This window comes from Ammospiza nelsoni, chromosome 11 (assembly GCF_027579445.1).
Source record: "Ammospiza nelsoni isolate bAmmNel1 chromosome 11, bAmmNel1.pri, whole genome shotgun sequence".
NCBI classification, from domain to species: Eukaryota; Metazoa; Chordata; class Aves; order Passeriformes; family Passerellidae; genus Ammospiza; species Ammospiza nelsoni.
In genome coordinates, this window is record NC_080643.1 from 14,479,592 (window position 1) to 14,497,546 (window position 17,955).

Here is a 17,955-nt window from a genome sequence, read left to right on the forward strand (position 1 = left end):
CCCTCCCCCGTCCCAGCAGCCCCCGCGCCCGCCCCCTCAGCACCTCCCGTTCCCAGCGTGTCCCGCGCGGCCCCGCCGGAGCCGCAAGATGGCGGACACAATGAGGGGGAGCCGCCTCTCCACGGCCTGACCGCGCCGAGCCCGCCGGCCCCGCGGCCCCTGAGCGCCCCTCACCGCCCCTCACCGCCCCTGAGCGCCCCGCCCCGCCCGGCCCGGCCGTTCCCGCCGCCGCCCGCAGCCCCGCCCGGCTGCCCTCAGCGCCGCCGCCCTCGCTCGGTGCGGCCCGGCGGGCGGGATGAAGCTGACGGACAACGTGCTGCGGAGCTTCCGCGTGGCCAAGGTCTTCCGCGAGAACTCGGACAAGATCAACTGCTTCGACTTCAGCCCCAACGGCGAGACCGTCATTTCCAGCAGCGACGATGACTCCATCGTTCTCTATGACTGCCAGGAGGGCAAGTGAGTGGTGGGGCTGCGGCCGCGGCCTTCGGGGGCTGGGGCAGCGTCTGGGGCACGGGGTGTGAGGGCCCCTGGCGACTGCCCACGGTGGCCTCTGGGGACAAGCTGTGCCCCCGCACATCTGGCCCGTGAGCTTCAGCTTGAGCTTCTCTCTAACTGTTTTTTAGCGTAGCCTTCTGAGTAGAGTCCCAGCGGCAGGGATGGCAGCAGCGTGGGCAGCTGCTCTACGCGTGTACTTGTTATCCTTAGGCTGGAGACAGTGGTGATATTTTCCTCAGTGTAAGCGAAAGTTCACTTCTGTGAGAGCTAAACAGTTCCCACGCCTAAAGGGTTCAGTCTGGTCACATTTGCAGGGTTGCTGCAGGTATAGAACTGACTTCTCGGGCTTCTCTGGGCTCACGTCTCGCTAATTAGTGGAGCAGTGGTTGTTATGAGCAATGTGCAGATGTGCCCTTTTAATGCCTCGTTTGAGTGTAACTTCTTTGCTAAATGCTTTAAACCAAAAGGTGCAGATAATGTGACTAAACTAAAACAAGGAAAACCTGGTGGTGTTTTCCGTAAAACCCAGTTCCTAAGTGGTGTCTTGGATCGCTGCAGGCAAACGTGGTCCTCTGTGCTTTGAATCATTTTCTCTAGTTGTGTCCTTATCTGTAAAGCACCGTGTGAATTGCCTGTATCTTTGAACATTGTCTGTTTGGGTGTAATCGATCAGGGTGTTGATTGATTTCTGTTACCTAAGGGCAATGAGTTGAGGGTGTGTTTCTGTTTCTCATTTAACTGCCCGGGTTTATCTTTCTTTTACCATTGATCACATGCTGCTCATCTTGATTTTGGGATAAACCCTCAGAAATCTGCAGAGCACTTGAGATCTGGTGCTCCTGTTCAGCAGATGGAAACCTACACCAAGGAAGGGTGTTTGTAGTCTGTGAGAGTTGGAACAATTTGAGCCAAACGGTGTCATTATGCCATTAAAATCTTTCTCTGTACTTTCTCTTTCTCACACTCTGTACAAATGTGCATTTGTCTGCTTTAAATTCCTGCAGGTTTTAAGTTTTACATGTGCTTATTGGTGTAGAGATGTAGTTCTGAGGTTGTTGGTTGTTATTGGTTTTTTTGTTAAGTCAGGGCTGGGAAGCCTCACATCCACACAGAACGTGAAAGGAGAAGTGTGTGTGTTATAGGGCAGGGAATAGAAAGGTCAGGGTAGTGCAGGAATGAAAAAGAAATGGCTTGGGGGTGTCAAGAGAGAGATATGTCAGTGTTGTGTGTTTCTGTTGTGTATATATATACATAAAATATATATATTTTCTAGTAAACTAGGTATTCCCAACCCTCCTGCTTTTCCAAGCAGGCCAAGACATCATACTTGCAGGGAGGAAAGATTTCCTCCTACATATTCTCTTTATTTGGTGGCACACCTATTATATATTATTTTAGACTTCTCTGTAGTTTGATTGCTTTACTCAGTAAAATTGTTGGTGTTCCCCATCTGCTAGAATGAGCTCTGACATAAAAATATTTAATTTTGATTTCTGTAAGAACAGGTAACTCTATACATATGGATTGTGCCATGGATTGTATCCCAGATCTTAATTATAGACAGTAGTAGCAGGGCTGAGTGATGTTAATGCAGATGGTATTGATTGCTCTTCCCCTTTCAAACATGTAAAGAATGGTGTGATGGGTTGGGAGCCATTTGGCCCTTTCATTCCTATTTCCATCTAATCCTGATGTGCTTTATAGTCAGAGGCTTTGCTTTAATTAAGTTAAGTGTAGATCAGTGGTCTTCTACTGCAGTGCTGCATGGCAGTGAGAGTGGTTTCAAGGTAACTTCTGTGTCAGGATGCAGTTCTCTGGTGGTTATAAAATTTTAAAATTATTTGAAAGCTTCTCATGCACTATCAGCTGGCTTAAAAGTGTGACTGTGATTTTTAGGGGTGGCTAAGGATGCAGGGCCCATTTATTCTCTAACCTGGAAGGTTTTACTTTGAATTACTTTGTCACTTGAAATTCATGTGAGGATGATATTTCAGGTCTCTGAGTGATCATTATTGTGGCAGTTTTAGGCTTATAGTTTGTTTGTTTTTCCTTATAAATCATAATTTCAAGAGCCTGGAACTCTCACCTGCTTAGATATAATGGCCAGGAGGAAATGAAATGTCCTGCTTGCTGGGGTTCAGTGTAGGATACCCTGCTTCATCAAATGGCCTGAAAATAAATGCCTTTCCCTGTGTAAAAGTGGGAAAATCTGATGTGTGTCCTCTGTCAATGAGCAGTTCTGCTGGTAGAATTAAAATGCAGCTGTTTGTACTTCAGGAATATCTTCACCTGGTTTGCTGTGTTTTGCCACACCAGAATGAGTTGTTCAGCTCTGTGAGAATGTGCCCAGCCCCATCTTGTGGGGTTGGGCACATTCTTCACTTGTGACAGTGTCAGGACAGTTGGGACAGTGCTGTGTAGCCAAGGGCTGACAGGACAAGATTATCTCCTTATCATGTATTGCTCTGGGCTGAGGCAACTGACAGGAGCATCCAATGACTTTGGTCCTGAGATTCCATTTCTATTTCAAAGTGTGCAAACAACTCAATTGTCACTAAATTTGTAACCCATCCTGCATCACCTCCACAGCAGGCTGGACTCTGGAGTCTGTTTGGGCTTGAGGAAGGATTGTGAGAGCTGTTGTGTGTTGGATGTACAGCAGTCCCTGAGGCTGGGACCAGCCTGGCTGCTCATTGGTGACCCTGCAGTGATAGAAAGGTGCTCCAGAAAGGTTTAGCTTGTGTTTTGGTGTCTATCAATTGTGTGTTATTGAAGTAAATAAAGTGGCAGATCGGGACTCCTGCTTTTGGTGTTTGCTGGGCACACCCACATTCCTGGTTGTGGTGATGTTTTACCCACAGCAGCAGTGATTCAAACCAAGGCATGAATGATTTTGCAGTCCTTGCCTGCGTTTTGTTTCATCTTTGTAGCAGATTTGCCCGAGATCTTGTATTTTTCTTTATCAACATTGCTTTTTTTGTAGGTGGGCTGCATAGATTGACCTTGACTTTGGAATTGTTTTAGTGATTGTGATTTGTTGTTTAAAAGTACTTAGTTTTCTTGTTTGTGTTTAAAATAGTTGACTGGCAACAGGTCTTGTGTGCAGTGGCACACTTCTCTTTGTATCAGTTTAAGGGAAAACTTCACCTTTCATAGAATACAGAACTCTTTTGCCTTGTTTTTGGTAAATGTACTTTTGTCTGTCTGTTGATCTTTATTGTCTCTCTCTATGATAATTCATTCTAAATAGATCTTCTGACGTTTAAACTTGTAATAGTAAAGGAAAAGCCAAACTAGGTAATATATTTTGAGATTAGGATTTTTTTCTTGGTTTGTTGTTGGGTTTTATTCCCACCAGATTGGTCAGTGTGGGGAAGTATATCACACATAATGTTATAGTGTGTCAAAATTTAAATAAGGTGTTCTTTTTCAATGTGTGGCATGTTTGGATCTGAAGAACGATTTTAAAAAGTGCTGGAGTTACTGGGGGAGAATCAGTTGAGATTTGCTCTGTGGTACAGGTGGTGTGTGGCTTTTCACTGCCCTTGCTGGATTGGCTTTCCCTTCATAGGAACTTGTCCCCAGCAAGTTTGTTTGAAGTCAGAGCCCTCTGGCTTCTGGTGTTTGAGAATTGCTATTCAAGAATGAATATCTTGTTTTTGTTTTGATATGAAAAGTCTCCAACTTGTGCTCTTGTTTGGGTGTGTCAGGTTGAGGCTTATGAAGAAGGAAAAAGTCCAGTGCAATATAAATACCTTGTCTGAGGTGTAGTCTGACAAACTTTTCTCTTGGCAGCAGTTTTAGTTTTGAGTGCTCCTGCTGTTTGTTTCTGTTCCCATGCTGTTTGTCTTTGGTTGTGTGGGTAAAATATTTTGTGGGCCTGTGTAATAACCAGAGTTATGAGTCTGGAATAAAAATAGCTCCCAGAAGAATGGCATTTCTGGTGTTGATCAGTGCCCTCACTGCTCCACTGCCCAGCTCTGAAACCTTCGTGCTCCCTCAGCTGGGGATGAAAGGGGAAGGAGGCTGCTGGAGACCTTGCACTGCTCAGGCAGGCACCACTGCTCTGAGATAGCCTTATGAGGCAGCTGCTTCCAAGCTTGCTCTGCAGTTTGAATTTCTAGTGCTAATTTACCTGCTTACCAGACCCCCAGAAACCCAGTTCTGTAGGTTGTGTTTGCTCTCACTAGTATTTTTCATTCTGTTGCAAAATGTTAAATTTCTTTCCCTAAGATTGGGTGCAAGTATGATTCTGCAGTGGTTTGGAGAAGTCCCTGTGTTACTCTGTCTGTTAGAGATGACTGATGCATAGATGTGTTGGGGTTAGTACCCCATGAACGAGACACCCTGTTCTAGGGTTTGAACTAACAGAGAACAAAGACAAATTATACTCAGCTAAAATAAGCAGCAGATGAATGGGAGATTTGAATGGGCAAGGGCACAGTAAGGCAGTGCTGCTTGCTGTGCTCATTATGGTCGCTCCTCCTTCTCCTTTGGCAGTAGACGTCATAGGAAAAGGACTTTTGGAGGAGACTCATGCATTTAGCAGGTGTTACAGAGAGCTCCTCAAGCCTAGGGATGGTTTTGGAGAAACAACAAGATCCTTGTTTGAAAATAAAATACAAAAGTTTTTCTTTCTTTATATAAAAACATCTGACTTCTTGAAACAATCATGTAATGCCTCAGTGGGAACAGGCCTTGTTGATGAGAGTTTTGTTTTGAGATTTTTGTTGCAGAGAGTGCAATTATTTCTGCTTCCTCCTGACAGACCAAAGAGGACCCTGTACAGTAAGAAGTATGGAGTGGACCTCATCAGATACACACATGCTGCCAACACTGTTGTGTACAGCTCCAACAAAATAGATGGTAAGTGATGCACTGGAGTGGAGCATAATGATCTCCTTACACTGCATGTCTGGATAATTAGAGCTAAAGATTTGGGAAAAAGTTATAACAGCTCTTCAGTGATAAGAACTCTGGCAGAGGAGGGAATTAATGTCCAACACTCATGCACAGCTTGGGGCTAGTCCCTTGAGCTTCCTTACATGTTCATTCACTGCTGCAGTAACAGAGGGGTTAAACATTGTCAGGGAGATAAAACTCAGGTTCTTCATTGGGCTCTTCGCTTGCTGTTGGTGTCAGTGCTGTCATCGGCCTCTGCCCCTTCATTTCCTACCTGAGTGAGGTGGAAGCAGCAGCTGGGCCCAGTGCCACAGCTCTGCCTGGTGCACACAGCTCAGCTGCAGAGGAAGGAGGGCAGAGCTTCAGGCAGCTCAGCACATCACAGCCCAGCCTGGAGGAGCTCACAGAGCTCAGTCCTGCTTTTGTTCATCACAGTCAATGTCTGAGAATTTTGCAGTGACCACATCTCTTAGCACAGCACTTCACAAATGGATTTTAACACTCTACTTGTAGACTCATAATTTCTGTAGTAGAGGTTTTGGTTTGGTTTTTCCTTTGCACAGATGAAACTTAACAGTAGATATGCTGGTGCCTTGTGATGTGTGCTGGGCTACTAAAGGAAATGCAAAGGCTGTGAATTTAGAGAAGGTGGAAGTTAAGAGTTAGGAGGTTGGGTTAAACTAGAGCAAGCTGGGCCTGAAACTAGAGGAACAAGGAAGTCTCCACCAGAATTGGATTTAATGGTGTAAAAGGTTTAAAAGTGTCACAGGAAGCACATGCCTTTTTAGTCTGTTTCAGAACCTACTTATTTTTTTAATTATGTTATTACTATATGTCACGTTTTTAATTTGGCTGTTATTAAATTTACAATAAGTAGTAATTAACAATCTAATGAAGCATTTTAATACCATTTTGAATACTGAGTTTTTGTTTCTAAGCAATGGTAAGCCTTAAGACTCAAATCTTCCTGCTGCAGGGTAGCATTATGGTGAACACTTAATTAGAAGAAAAGAAAAAGAGACAATGTGAGAATGTTTGTTGCTGTTACAAATTGTAACCTTAATAAAACCATCAGTGTGTTCTGTAGGAGTCCAGGAACTCTGTAGTCCCTAATGCATGTGGTCATGGGCAAGGTGCATTGTATTAACCTGTTTTGCAGGTATTGGGAGGGAAAATTACCTCAGGAACATTCTATAGGAATGCTGGTGCTTGCTTGCAAGCTCCTTTCTGTTGAATGTTTTGTTGCTACCAATCTACTTGTGAAGATTTCCTCAAGACCTCTGGACCTAACTCGTGTTGCCTGATTCCAGGCTGAGGTAGTAGTTTGTACAGTTTGAGGGTCTATGATACCACCCGGTACAGGAGATAACTGTACAGGCCACTGCCTTGCCTGGGACAGCGCCCTGCCAGCAGTGACATCACAGGGAGCACAACTGCCCTCTGCTTCCTTTTAGCACAGGAGCATGGAATTCTGCATGGATTCTTCAGATCAGGTAATGACACTTGCAAGAAACTGGAGATGAGCCCTAATAGGAGCTTTGGAGCATGTTGGTTCTATCCAGTGTGGGATGTGACACTGGTGTTAAGGATTTCTGTTTTGGATAATCACCTCAGGTCACTTAGAGCTTTTCAGAACTGTCACCAGTACCACATTTCCAGCTCCTTCAGGCAGCTTCAGTTTGCTTCTCAAATACTGGAAGGTGGTTTAGACCTCTGGTCTCAGCTTGATGAGCAACCTCAGGCAACAATGAGAACTTGACAAGTTTTTTCACAGACAGAAACTTTTGCTGAATGAGCCTTTCAAAACATTCTGAACACAGTAGCCCCTCTGACTGTCTGAACACCCAGTTCATGTTGCATCCTCTTGGCACATGTTCTTCTGAGTCAAAAGTAAAATGTCCTTGACCCTCAGCAGGACTGGTTGTTCCAGCAGTACACAGTCTGCACATAAAGATGAAAAAGTGGCTTCTGTCTTTTAATAATTGTTTCCTCTTAGAAGGATTTCTTTTAATTTTGGGGAGGAAGTCTCAACAGCACGTTCCAGAATTGTGAGCTACTCTTGCTATGTTCACCTATACTCAGGATAAAATTGGCACTTGAGAAATGTTGTGCTACTGCTGTCATCTATTCAATTTATGTTTAAGGGTGCTTGAAGTGCACTAAGCTTTAGACTACTCTGTCCTCTTCTTAGTGCAGAGAAAGTGTGAAGTTGTTGATTGTCGGATTAAACACAAGAGGGATTTGCTAATTTTTAATGATCTTACCCTGGCTTCAAAGTTACGGTTTTATCTTTAGCTGAGTGCCAGAATTTGTACATTTCCTGTGTGTACTGCTTAGTTGGAAATTTGTTTGCTGAAGGTGAATGTAGGAAAGAGAGCAATATTCATGCTGCAAAGCAATACAAAGTGGTATCAACTCTGTAAATGTGATACTCTCCATTTCGTGAGAGCAATGGAATAAAACCTGCTGCTACTTAAATTTTAGCACCTTTGAAATTACCTTGCATAAATCACATGACAGTTATTTTTAAAATGTAACATGACTTCAGACTGTGAGAAGTATCTTTTCCTGTTGCCTAATTTTCAGTTCTGCTTAAGAACTGAGTTGGTTTATTTCTGTTTCAACTTGATTCTCTTTCGAAGTCTTACTTGAAATTAAATGACTTGAAATTAAATACACTGTGGTGAGATTACTATTGCTCTTGGGAGCAAGTTGCTATGTGATCTCTTTCAGATAACCTTGGGCTGGTGGTATACATAATAAAGCTTATGGTTTGTTTATGTTTCAGACACAATCCGATACCTCTCCCTGCATGACAACAAATACATTCGCTATTTCCCGGGGCACACAAAAAGGTGAGCTGTGGCTTGGGGGACAGGCCAGGAGAAACTGAAATGAGAGTGCTGGTGGGCTTGAGCTCATTACCCTTGCTTCATGCTGCTTTTGCTTAGTTCAGTTATGGGTTTTTCCACAACTGTTGGGGTGGGTGTTGCTGCATTCACTTCTTTGGTTTGTCTCTGACGCATGTGGGTTTCTGTATTGCAGGGTGGTTGCTCTTTCAATGTCTCCAGTGGATGATACTTTTATTTCTGGATCTCTGGATAAAACTATTCGTCTCTGGGATCTCCGCTCTCCAAATTGCCAGGTAGATTATAAAATTAATGTGCACAATGTGTTGAATTTTCAGTTGAAAGAATAAAAAAGGGATGTATGTTTGTAACAAACTAAAAATACTGCCAGAAGTGTGTGCTGCTGATTTAGTGTTGACATGTTCCTGAAGGAGCCCGGGTCAGGAATCTCTGCAGAGTGTGTGTGTGTCACATTGTGTAACAGCACTTGCTCTCACCTGTGTCTCTGCTGGAGAGGCACTGGGGAGGGCAAGAAATAACACCCACAGCTGATGAAACAGGAGAAGGGCTGGGTGTCATCAGCTTGTTCATCAGGCTGCTACCTTATGCAGAGGGTGTTCTCTCAGGGTTGGCATCCCTCCTGTGTTGAGAATTCATCTTATCTGACTGTTTGTGTGTCTAAAATTGGTGCCTTGATGCAATTCAATTTGATGAAGAAACTGGTGATCTAAAGTAACACAGCAGCCATATGGTCTGCCACCTCCTTGCATCACCTCTGTTGTTGATCAGAACTGTTTGTGAGCAGGTTTGACTCGATAGCAAGGTAGCAAAACTGGTTTTGTTTACTTATTTTTGTGAAATGCTTTACTCTTCTTAGTGGAAGGAGGCTTGTAAGAGCTGAGAAAAATACAAGAACTGGCAGCAGTGTCAGGAATGAAAGTTTGGAAGTAGAATCTCTACCTTCAATGGTGCTGAGTTGTTTTGTCCTGGTATCTGGGTACACAGTGTTGTGCTCTCATATTTCCCCATCTCTCTGGGACTGTTTTGCTTATGAGAGAGGGCTCCTTGCTTGTTCCAGATGATGGAACTGTTATGAAAGAGAAAGAAAAAAGTTACATTTCTTAACAAATATTTTGTCATTGTTCAAACCAAGCCTTTTCTTAATTCTTTCTTAATTCTGCTTTTTTTTTGGGAGTATGCCTTTAACTCCAGCATGTATGTTTCCCTTGGGATGAGTCTCCATCTCCAAGTTGCTGCACATGAGACAGGGTTGTAAGTGCAGTAGCCATTCTGTGACTTATGCTAATGCTTGAACTTGTAAGAACAGTAAAACTGGGACTTATAACTGGAAGCTGCGTCCAGCCAAGTTTGTGAAACGGGTGGAGGAAGTGTTACTTGTAGTTTTCAGTTGGTCCGTGAGATGGCAGCCATACTGCCTGGAAATATTCCTAGGAAACCAGAGCTGGCCCACTCACCAGGGCCCTGAGCACTGGCTGAGCTCTCTGCCTCACCTTCAGAGACCACAGGGAAAACTGACCTGTGAGGGAAAGAAGAGAAGCAGTAAAATCTCCAGATTTACCTAAAGAGGAATGCAGAAAGAAATAGAAATGCAGAAACTTGTTAAATGTGTTATGGATTTAATCAAAGATGGGTTCTTGTTTATGTGCATGCAGTTCATGAAAATGTTTGACTAACATGCACAGACTGGTAGTCAGGATACAGAAGATTACATATTTTGTTGGCTTTTAACAAATTTCCTCAAGTGTTTTCTATGATGTGACTAAAGGAAAAGGTAACATTAAAAATAAGCACTGGTAGTAACCTATCAATTTTAATATGTGTGAAAAACACCATTCACTTTCGTTAAAATTTTAGAAGTTTAATAGTAATGAAAATAGTAATAAAAATTAGGACTATAAGAGACGATAAAAAGCAAAGAATTATGGATGTCCATGTGCCTGGCACTCTACCACAAAGCACACCTTGCTAACAAAGGATTACCCCTTAAAAGCAATAGCCTATTGCATATTCATATATCTCATACATGATTCAAACATTCCTTTCAAACCAGGGTGTTTCTGCTTAATTTTGGCTTCCCTCCCCCTTATTGTAAATCAATCTTCTTGGTTCCTCGAAGTCTGAGATTTCCTGATAAGGAAGCAATAATTCTTCTCTTGGAATCTTGGTGTCTGTTGCTGTTATCTCTATCCAGATAGGACAATGTGAAGAATTTCTTGATTATCTTTTCCATTCCTTGAGCTAGTTACAAAAAGTATCTTACATCACATAGTTTCTATTTTAATATTATGCTATAGCTTAAAAAGTGTGTTTACCACACTGCTTAAAAGAGATGAATACAGCATAACTGTCCAACATAACACATAGAGTATTCATTTTAATATTTGCAAAGGGCCAATATTATAATAGGTATCTGTAACATATGTAAGGTCTGTTGGCTTTCAGCAGGTATGAGGTTTCATTAAACAGGCATGTAAAGCTCAGCAGTGATATTCCCTTGCTTTCAAAATACTTTTTTTCCCCCTTGTGCAGCCATAAGTGGTGGAGCATTGCTGTTGATCCCAGCAGCAGTGTTTTGTGGTGCTGCCTGGTGTGGTTATTAACACACCTATATGAGCCTCCCTTCTCTGGGGACTTTTGGAGTGCCTGACACCTTGAATGGGTTTTTGATTTGTTTTGGTGTAAACTTTGTCACTGAAGCAAATTGGAAGCCCTATATGATGGCCTAAAGTTGAGAAAGCTGAGTTCTGAACCCTTGTAAAACCTCAGTATTTACAATTGAAATTAATTTGTTCCACCCCTGGTGTGCTGTCCTGCTCCCAGTGGACTCAAAGGGGGGTGGTAGAAACATAAGCATCAGTCTTGGAAAATAATTCTGGCTATTTCTATTTCTAGGGTTTAATGCATCTCCAAGGGAAGCCTGTGTGTTCTTTTGACCCAGAAGGGTTGATTTTTGCTGCTGGAGTCAATTCTGAAATGGTGAAGCTTTATGATCTCCGTTCTTTTGACAAGGTGAGGTACCCTGACTTCCCTTTTTACAGCTTTGATCTTGCAAGAAGTAATCTAAGCTCAGTGCTCAGAAGCTGGATTTGGGTACCTGAGTTTACTGTCTGGGTGCCTCCTTGGCATCCAGAGAGTTCTCATTATGCACACATTTAATGGACAGAGACACAAATCCTGAGGTACACTTAACCCATGTTCAAGTGCTAGCTCTTGAACCTGCTCCAAACTGCAGTTCATGCTCTTTGTTGTATGGTTTTGGCCTTTCTTTCCTTGCTGCTTATTCTGGAAGAACACTGGCAAAGATTGAGCCAGGACTGTCAGAAAGGATGGAAATTTCAAAGGAAACTGTACTGGTGTGGTCAGCTGAACTGAATAAACACTGAACATAGGTCCATGGTTCTCAAAACTCAGATGATGATTACACTGGCTCAAATTCTTTCTGTAACTTCAATAGCAGCCTTGTTCAAAAACCTGTTCCTACCTTAATTTAATTTGTGCTGTTGATTGTGGTAGAGTATGAAACTGTTGGATTGAAACAGTCTATTGCTCTCATTTTTTGTTTTGGAAACTGGATTCATATATTGAAACTTATACACGGAGAGTCACGTTTGACTTAACACTGTCTTTTGGTATCTTAGGGCTAAGGATTTTCTTTTAAAAAATCTGAGCTGTTTCCCTGCGCTAAGGTTAAAAGCAGATTCTTGTTAACAGCAATATGAACAAACAGCCTCCATGTTTCCCATTTTCTGTCTGCAGGGGCCATTTGCCACGTTTAAGATGCAGTATGACCGAACGTGTGAGTGGACAGGCCTGAAGTTCAGCAATGATGGCAAACTCATCCTCATCTCCACTAACGGCGGCTTCATCCGGCTCATCGATGCCTTCAAAGGAGCTGTCTTGCACACGTTTGGGGTGAGCCTGCTGCCTCTGGTACCTGCTGGAAAACCTGCTGTTAGTTTGGGGAGCAGGTGCCCTTGGGTTGTGAGATTGCTGTGGACACACTCTCTACTACATATTCTCCTGTTTTGTGCCATAGGGTTATAACAATAGTAAGGCTGTCACGCTGGAGGCATCATTCACACCAGACTCTCAGTTCATCATGATAGGTAAGATAATTCTTGGCAAGAATTTCAGTGCTCTGAAATTAGCCGTGTTATGTAGGGCTAAAGCTGTGTCTGTTGGGAAACAGAATGTATTTAAATAATACAATGCAGCTGTAAGCTTTCTTTGCACTGACAGTGTTCTGTTTTGTTAGATTGCTCAGTGTTGTCTAGACTGGAATATAAAAAAGCCTGCAAGAAGTCTTTTCTTCTTTTCCTATATATAAATACTGTTCCAAAATAGATAAGAAACCAGGGAGCTGTTGTAGTGTGGGAAAACTGGTCACACAGTTTGTTAGTGATCCTTTCCCTGTGGCTAGGATGCCCTCATGTGCTGCCTCACAGCATTTTGTGGCTGTGTTGTGGCCATCCCCTGATGACCAAAGCACATATTTGTGCTTGGGAGACTGGTCTTGTAGCTTGGTACATTTGTACAGGGCTGTTCTCACTGGTGACATGCTGGGGCTGCTGCAGTTTGTTCACGTGGCTCTTGTAAACCCCCATGTCTGTGGAACAAATTCTTAACCCTTGATAGAAGCTGTAGGCATCAGTCTGGTGGCTCCCAGTGTATGATTCCCCTGGCCCTCTGCAAAATGGACTCCTGAGGGAAGCAGGTGGCAAAAATCAGCCTGAAACTCCTGTACAGGCTGGTGCTGCACCTTGGGCACCCCACAATGAGCACTTCAGTCACCTGCTGCACAGCAGGACCTTTGGACACAAGTCAGATGAGTCTGTATCGTGCTGCCCCATCCTAGAACTTTATCTTATTTCTGTGGCTGATATATCAAATATGTTTAACCTAGTGGTGATTTGATATCCAGATCCTCATTTTTCCTGTATGAGTGATGGTCTTGGCAAAACTCCCTTTCTTTTGTTCTGGCTGAGAACTTCCTGATTGCGGAGAAGACGGGTGGGGTTTTTGTTTAGTTTGTCTCTGGAGAGCACTTTATTGCACATATTTACCTTCCTGTTGTGCTCTTCCAAATTAAAGCAGTAGTAGAAGTTCCAAACCACTTATTCCTGTTCAGATTTTACATATGGTTAAGTTGCAACTTGTGCTTCTTAATTTTCTCCTGAAAGGCTACAGACATAAATACAGAAGGAGAAGAAAATGCTTTGCATTTTTATTAGGAATCCTATTTAAAATGAGTCTAAAGCAGAACTGAATTAAAATTTTCTAAGTTCTCAGCCTCAGAGTTTGAAAAATGTAATTTTAAAGTGAAAAACTTGTTCCATTATAGTAATGTGGAGAGTCGATATCTCCATGGGAGCTTCTGATATTTGGCTTAGTGCGTTGAAATCTGGTTCCCTTCCATGGTGAAAGCTTAGGCTTGATTCTGTGCCCACTGAGTGAGACATTTACCTGTGTCTGAACTGAGAACTTGTGTGAACAATGACTCTTTCCCCAGCACTTGGCCTCTGCACATTGGTGCAGGTTGGCCAGGGTCTCTCTACAGCTGGAGGTGTCAGGTCTCCTTTACTACTGGGTGACAATAGTTAACATCTTTGCCTGAAGAGTGTTCCAACACTCTGATGTTTTGTACTTGCCCTTGTGGCACTTGGAGAACTCTAAAGGTTGTATTATGAAGTTGAGACCTGCCTGTTCCTAAAGTTCTGACAGAAAAAAAAAAAAAAGTTCTTTCTTTCCTCTGCTGACATCTCCAGTGCATCTTGCATATCTTGTTTTCCATTCCTACCTTCAGGTTCAGAGGATGGGAAGATCCATGTTTGGAATGGAGAAAGTGGGATGAAGGTGGCTGTCCTAGATGGAAAACACACAGGTCCTATAACCTGTCTGCAGTTCAATCCAAAATTCATGACTTTCGCTAGTGCATGTTCCAATATGGTAAGGAAATGGGCTTTAAGTTCCTGTGAGCTCCATGAGGTGCTGACCCTTTCAGAGATGAATCTGAGAAGGCTCAGTGCCTCTCATGTGTGCTTGCAGAAGGTAGCAGCTCCTACAGGATGCTGTAGGAGAGATTTGTGTTCTGCTGTCAAAAGATGTTTTCTTTCCTCCTCTCTAGGCCTTCTGGTTGCCAACTATCGACGATTAATTTGTGCGCTGCAGCCGCTGTGGATGGCTCCATACTGCTAACAGCAGCACGTCGCTGCAAGCATAGTTCTGGAATTGCCTCCATCTCCTAGACTGTGTTCCTGTTCCTGAGTATTTTCCATGTCTTACCTTTATCTACAGCATTCCGTTGGGAGGACTGCTCCTCTTGGCCTCCTGGCACACTCCAGATGCAGTGTGCTACAAGTTCTTACCTTCCAGGCCCAGCAGGCTTTAGCCTAAGATGGAACTGACACAGTGTCATTTCTTAGAGCCCTGAAGTCTGTTTTATCTACAAAATGTTTGTGGCATTTTTTAAAGCTGTAATTATGTGTTTTCCTGCTGTAAATGCACAAGGCTATTGATGTTCCAATGTGGAGCGTGCAGTTCCTTTCCATAAGTGCATGTTTTTAACGTCTGGGATCTCTGGTTTCACTGCAGTCCACAGATGCAAATGCTTCTGTGCCAAATGTGAACACTGACAGTTTTCAACGGCAGTTGCTGGATTCTCTTGCAGTGGAACATGCACCAGAAGTGTGGGTAGCTGTGAACGTACCTCATACATCTTCTCATCCTTTTTTTTGGCAATTTAGTGTGCAACTGCACAGGTTTCATCCACTGTCAGAGATTGCCAAAGCCTCACTGCTGTTTGCTGTGTCAACATCCTGGAGGTGCAGACAGTACTGCTGAGGTCCAGCCAATGTCCCGAGCAATAAAGGAGTCTGTCAGCAGAAGATGGAGAAACCACACTGAGACTGAAAGCACAGTCTGCCTGTGTATCTTCCTTATGTACCATCTTGGCTGATCCTACTTGTAAATATCACGGGGTGGGTGGGCAGTGGGAATGGGCCATATTTTTTTACTTTTAGATATAAAAGAATATGATGTGGGCCAGTAATGTGAGGTGTCTAGGCTGTTTACTTTCACCGATGCAGTTTACCACCCCTGGTTTGTAAATAAGCTCCATGAAATTCATCCCACAGCAGGCTTAGACTGGTATCCCTTTGTTGGTAAAACTGATGTAGGTAGTCCATCACACAGTTTGGCACTGGTCTGCAGGTTTTTGGTGATAGCTGCAAAAGAGCCATGCATCCTTTGTCAGATGGTGTCTTCAGAAATGAATTTTAAAAATCTTAGGCATGACTGTGCTGACTCTGCTTTGCTGTGGCCCTGCTCCAAGGAATGCCCCTGCAAAGTGATGGGGAGGGACATGCTCTCCTGCCTCAGGGGCTTGTAGCACTGAAAAGCTGGCTGGTCTTCAAGCCCAGTTCCAGGTTTTTTTTCCTGAAATGCTGCTTCAATGGAATGCATTCACCAGCAAGCTGGGACAGGCTTGGCAAAAATATAGTGTTGACTGTATTCTTGCCCTTCCAAACACGCTTGGGAAGTCTGTTCTTTCCCTTGCCCAGCCACATGTGCTTCCCTGCTCATAAATATGAAAAGCTGGCAAGGTGACAAGGCAGTAACAGGCGTGTTCTCTCTGCTCTCCAGGGCCACTCCATACTGGCAAACCATGCTGGAGTGTTTTCTTTAGGTCAGTTTCCTGATGTTCCCCTGTTACAGCAAAGTCATCTCAGCTGTATACAATTCACATTGTGACTCCCTGGAAAAGTAAATGCCTTGTAGAACAGCTGCTTCTGTTTTGCTGTTTCTTGCCTTTTTGTCCCCTCCCAGCCCTTGCCCAGGGAAAGGTGCTGTGCTAAGAGCTGGGGACAGGCACTGAGCATTTCCGTGCTTCTGGGTGGGTTCAGGTTGCAGCACTTGGCTGTGGCAGTGCAGGAGCTCTGCCCACTCGGGGCAGGCTCACACTGTCACACTGTCTGTGCTGTGGTTGTGGCTCTGCTGCTGCTGCTGCCACACGGGGCATTTCTAACCACAGCTCTGCCGTGTGAGTTGGCCATCCTCCAGCAGGGTGATGGATGCTTTCCCTCTGCCACACAGGCCTGCTGCTGGAGATGGAGATGAGAGGTTCATGCCACCCCTCTCCTGTGCTGTCCCACCGTTGCCTATAAATAAAACTGGCCTGTGCAAAGGGAGGTGGTTTTCTCGGGCCTCAGTCACTTTAACTCAGCAGTGTTGCATTTCAGGCTGTTTGGTGCTATTTTACCTTCGTTGGTATTTGCAGTGCTTTGTAAAATACAAATTTGGGGTTTGTAGTGTGTTTTAACCGTCAAACTTCAGCGTCCAGTAGTAAATTATCTTTGAGGTTTTTCAAGTCTTTTGCCTGAGGAAGTGAACAGATAGCCTCTGTCCATATTCCTTGTTACTTTTGACAGGGAAGCATTTGCAAGTCTTTTATTCTATAGAAGCTCTCTGTTAATGTGGTTTTGAGCGCTTGTCTAGAGGTTGTTGTTCAGCTCTCTTCTGCTTGCAGTGTTGTAAAACATGGTGTGTTGTGGCATGGAATGTTGAAGGAAAAGGGAACCAGAGGAGTGGTTTAGGAGGATGCACACACAAGCACATCAGTGGCTTTCTGGAGTGAAGAGGGATGTTCAGGCTCATGCAGTAGTTCTCCATTCAGGGTGGCAGCTGAGCACCTTCCCAGGGCCCATTGCCACCCACGGAGGCAGAGACATCTCTGTTGATGTAGCATGGAGTGCTTTCCATCTGGCTTTAAAAGAGGGTAATGTGCCAAGTGTTGTCAGGGAACATGAGGATTGTGTGTTTCAGACAGTTGGACAGGAAAGGTGAATAAGCTTTTAGCTTTCAGCTTCTACATGCTTCTCTAGGAGTCCCAGGGCTGCAATTCCTGTGTTCTTTAGGGCTGCTAGCTAATGAGAAACATATCTGATGAAAAACAGCCTTCCCAGGTCTGACAGAGTGGCCAAGCAGCAAACAGCATTTCCCCTCCAAATCTGACATGTAAATCCTCCCCATGTTCTTTGGGATGAATTAAGGAGCTTTCTTCAGAACAAGGGGGAAATGAGACTCAAGAGCCCACCTCTAAGTGAGCAGTGTGGTGGCTGAGCACATCTGCCTGGGCTGGGGGAGATTTCAGGTGTAATTCTCCAAGTCAGTCTTGAAAGATTTTTTTATTCCTTTATTGAAGCTCTCAGGTCCTGGATTTGTGCCCCAGTCCCTTTGTGCTTTGGAGGGTGCAGGAGCAATTCAGTGACACATTTGGAAGCAGCAGGGTATTTTTTTCCAATGCCTCTTGGCTATTTTAGCACTTTAAGAGACTTCACCTTGGTTTTGGGTCAGGGGCATGAACCTGGTGAGCCTTTCACAAACTGGTCTCTGTGGTCGTGAGCTGCTCTAGGGAGTTGGACTCCTTGGTGGTATCTGCCAGTGAATGTAAATACATAAAGTCAAATTATGCTTTGTCACAAAATACTACCTATGTGGAGAATTCAATGTTGTGGCTGTGACCAATAAATATTTTGTAGAGAGACCACTTGAGTGCTGTAAATTCTGCGTTTGTCCAGTCTGATACAACTTGCTGGTTTCTTAGAGGGGGAATGTTAAACTCATGCATTTTTTAAAATCTCCCTTTGTTTTGCAGAGTCAGAAATTCTTTAGTGGAAATTGTGGTTCTCTG

General features: G+C 43.9%; 1 protein-coding gene across 1 annotated transcript; it reads left to right on the forward strand.

Annotated features, from left to right (window-relative positions):
- Window positions 1-171: 171 nt before the first annotated feature.
- On the forward strand, window positions 172-17,808 carry WDR82 (WD repeat domain 82). The gene is made up of 9 exons (XM_059480118.1): window positions 172-456; window positions 5,264-5,361; window positions 8,186-8,252; window positions 8,443-8,542; window positions 11,160-11,276; window positions 12,024-12,179; window positions 12,304-12,373; window positions 14,071-14,213; window positions 14,392-17,808. Exons 1-9 carry the CDS (start codon window positions 296-298, stop codon window positions 14,419-14,421), a joined length of 942 nt encoding a protein of 313 aa, XP_059336101.1. The 5' UTR covers window positions 172-295; the 3' UTR covers window positions 14,422-17,808.
- Window positions 17,809-17,955: the final 147 nt, after the last annotated feature.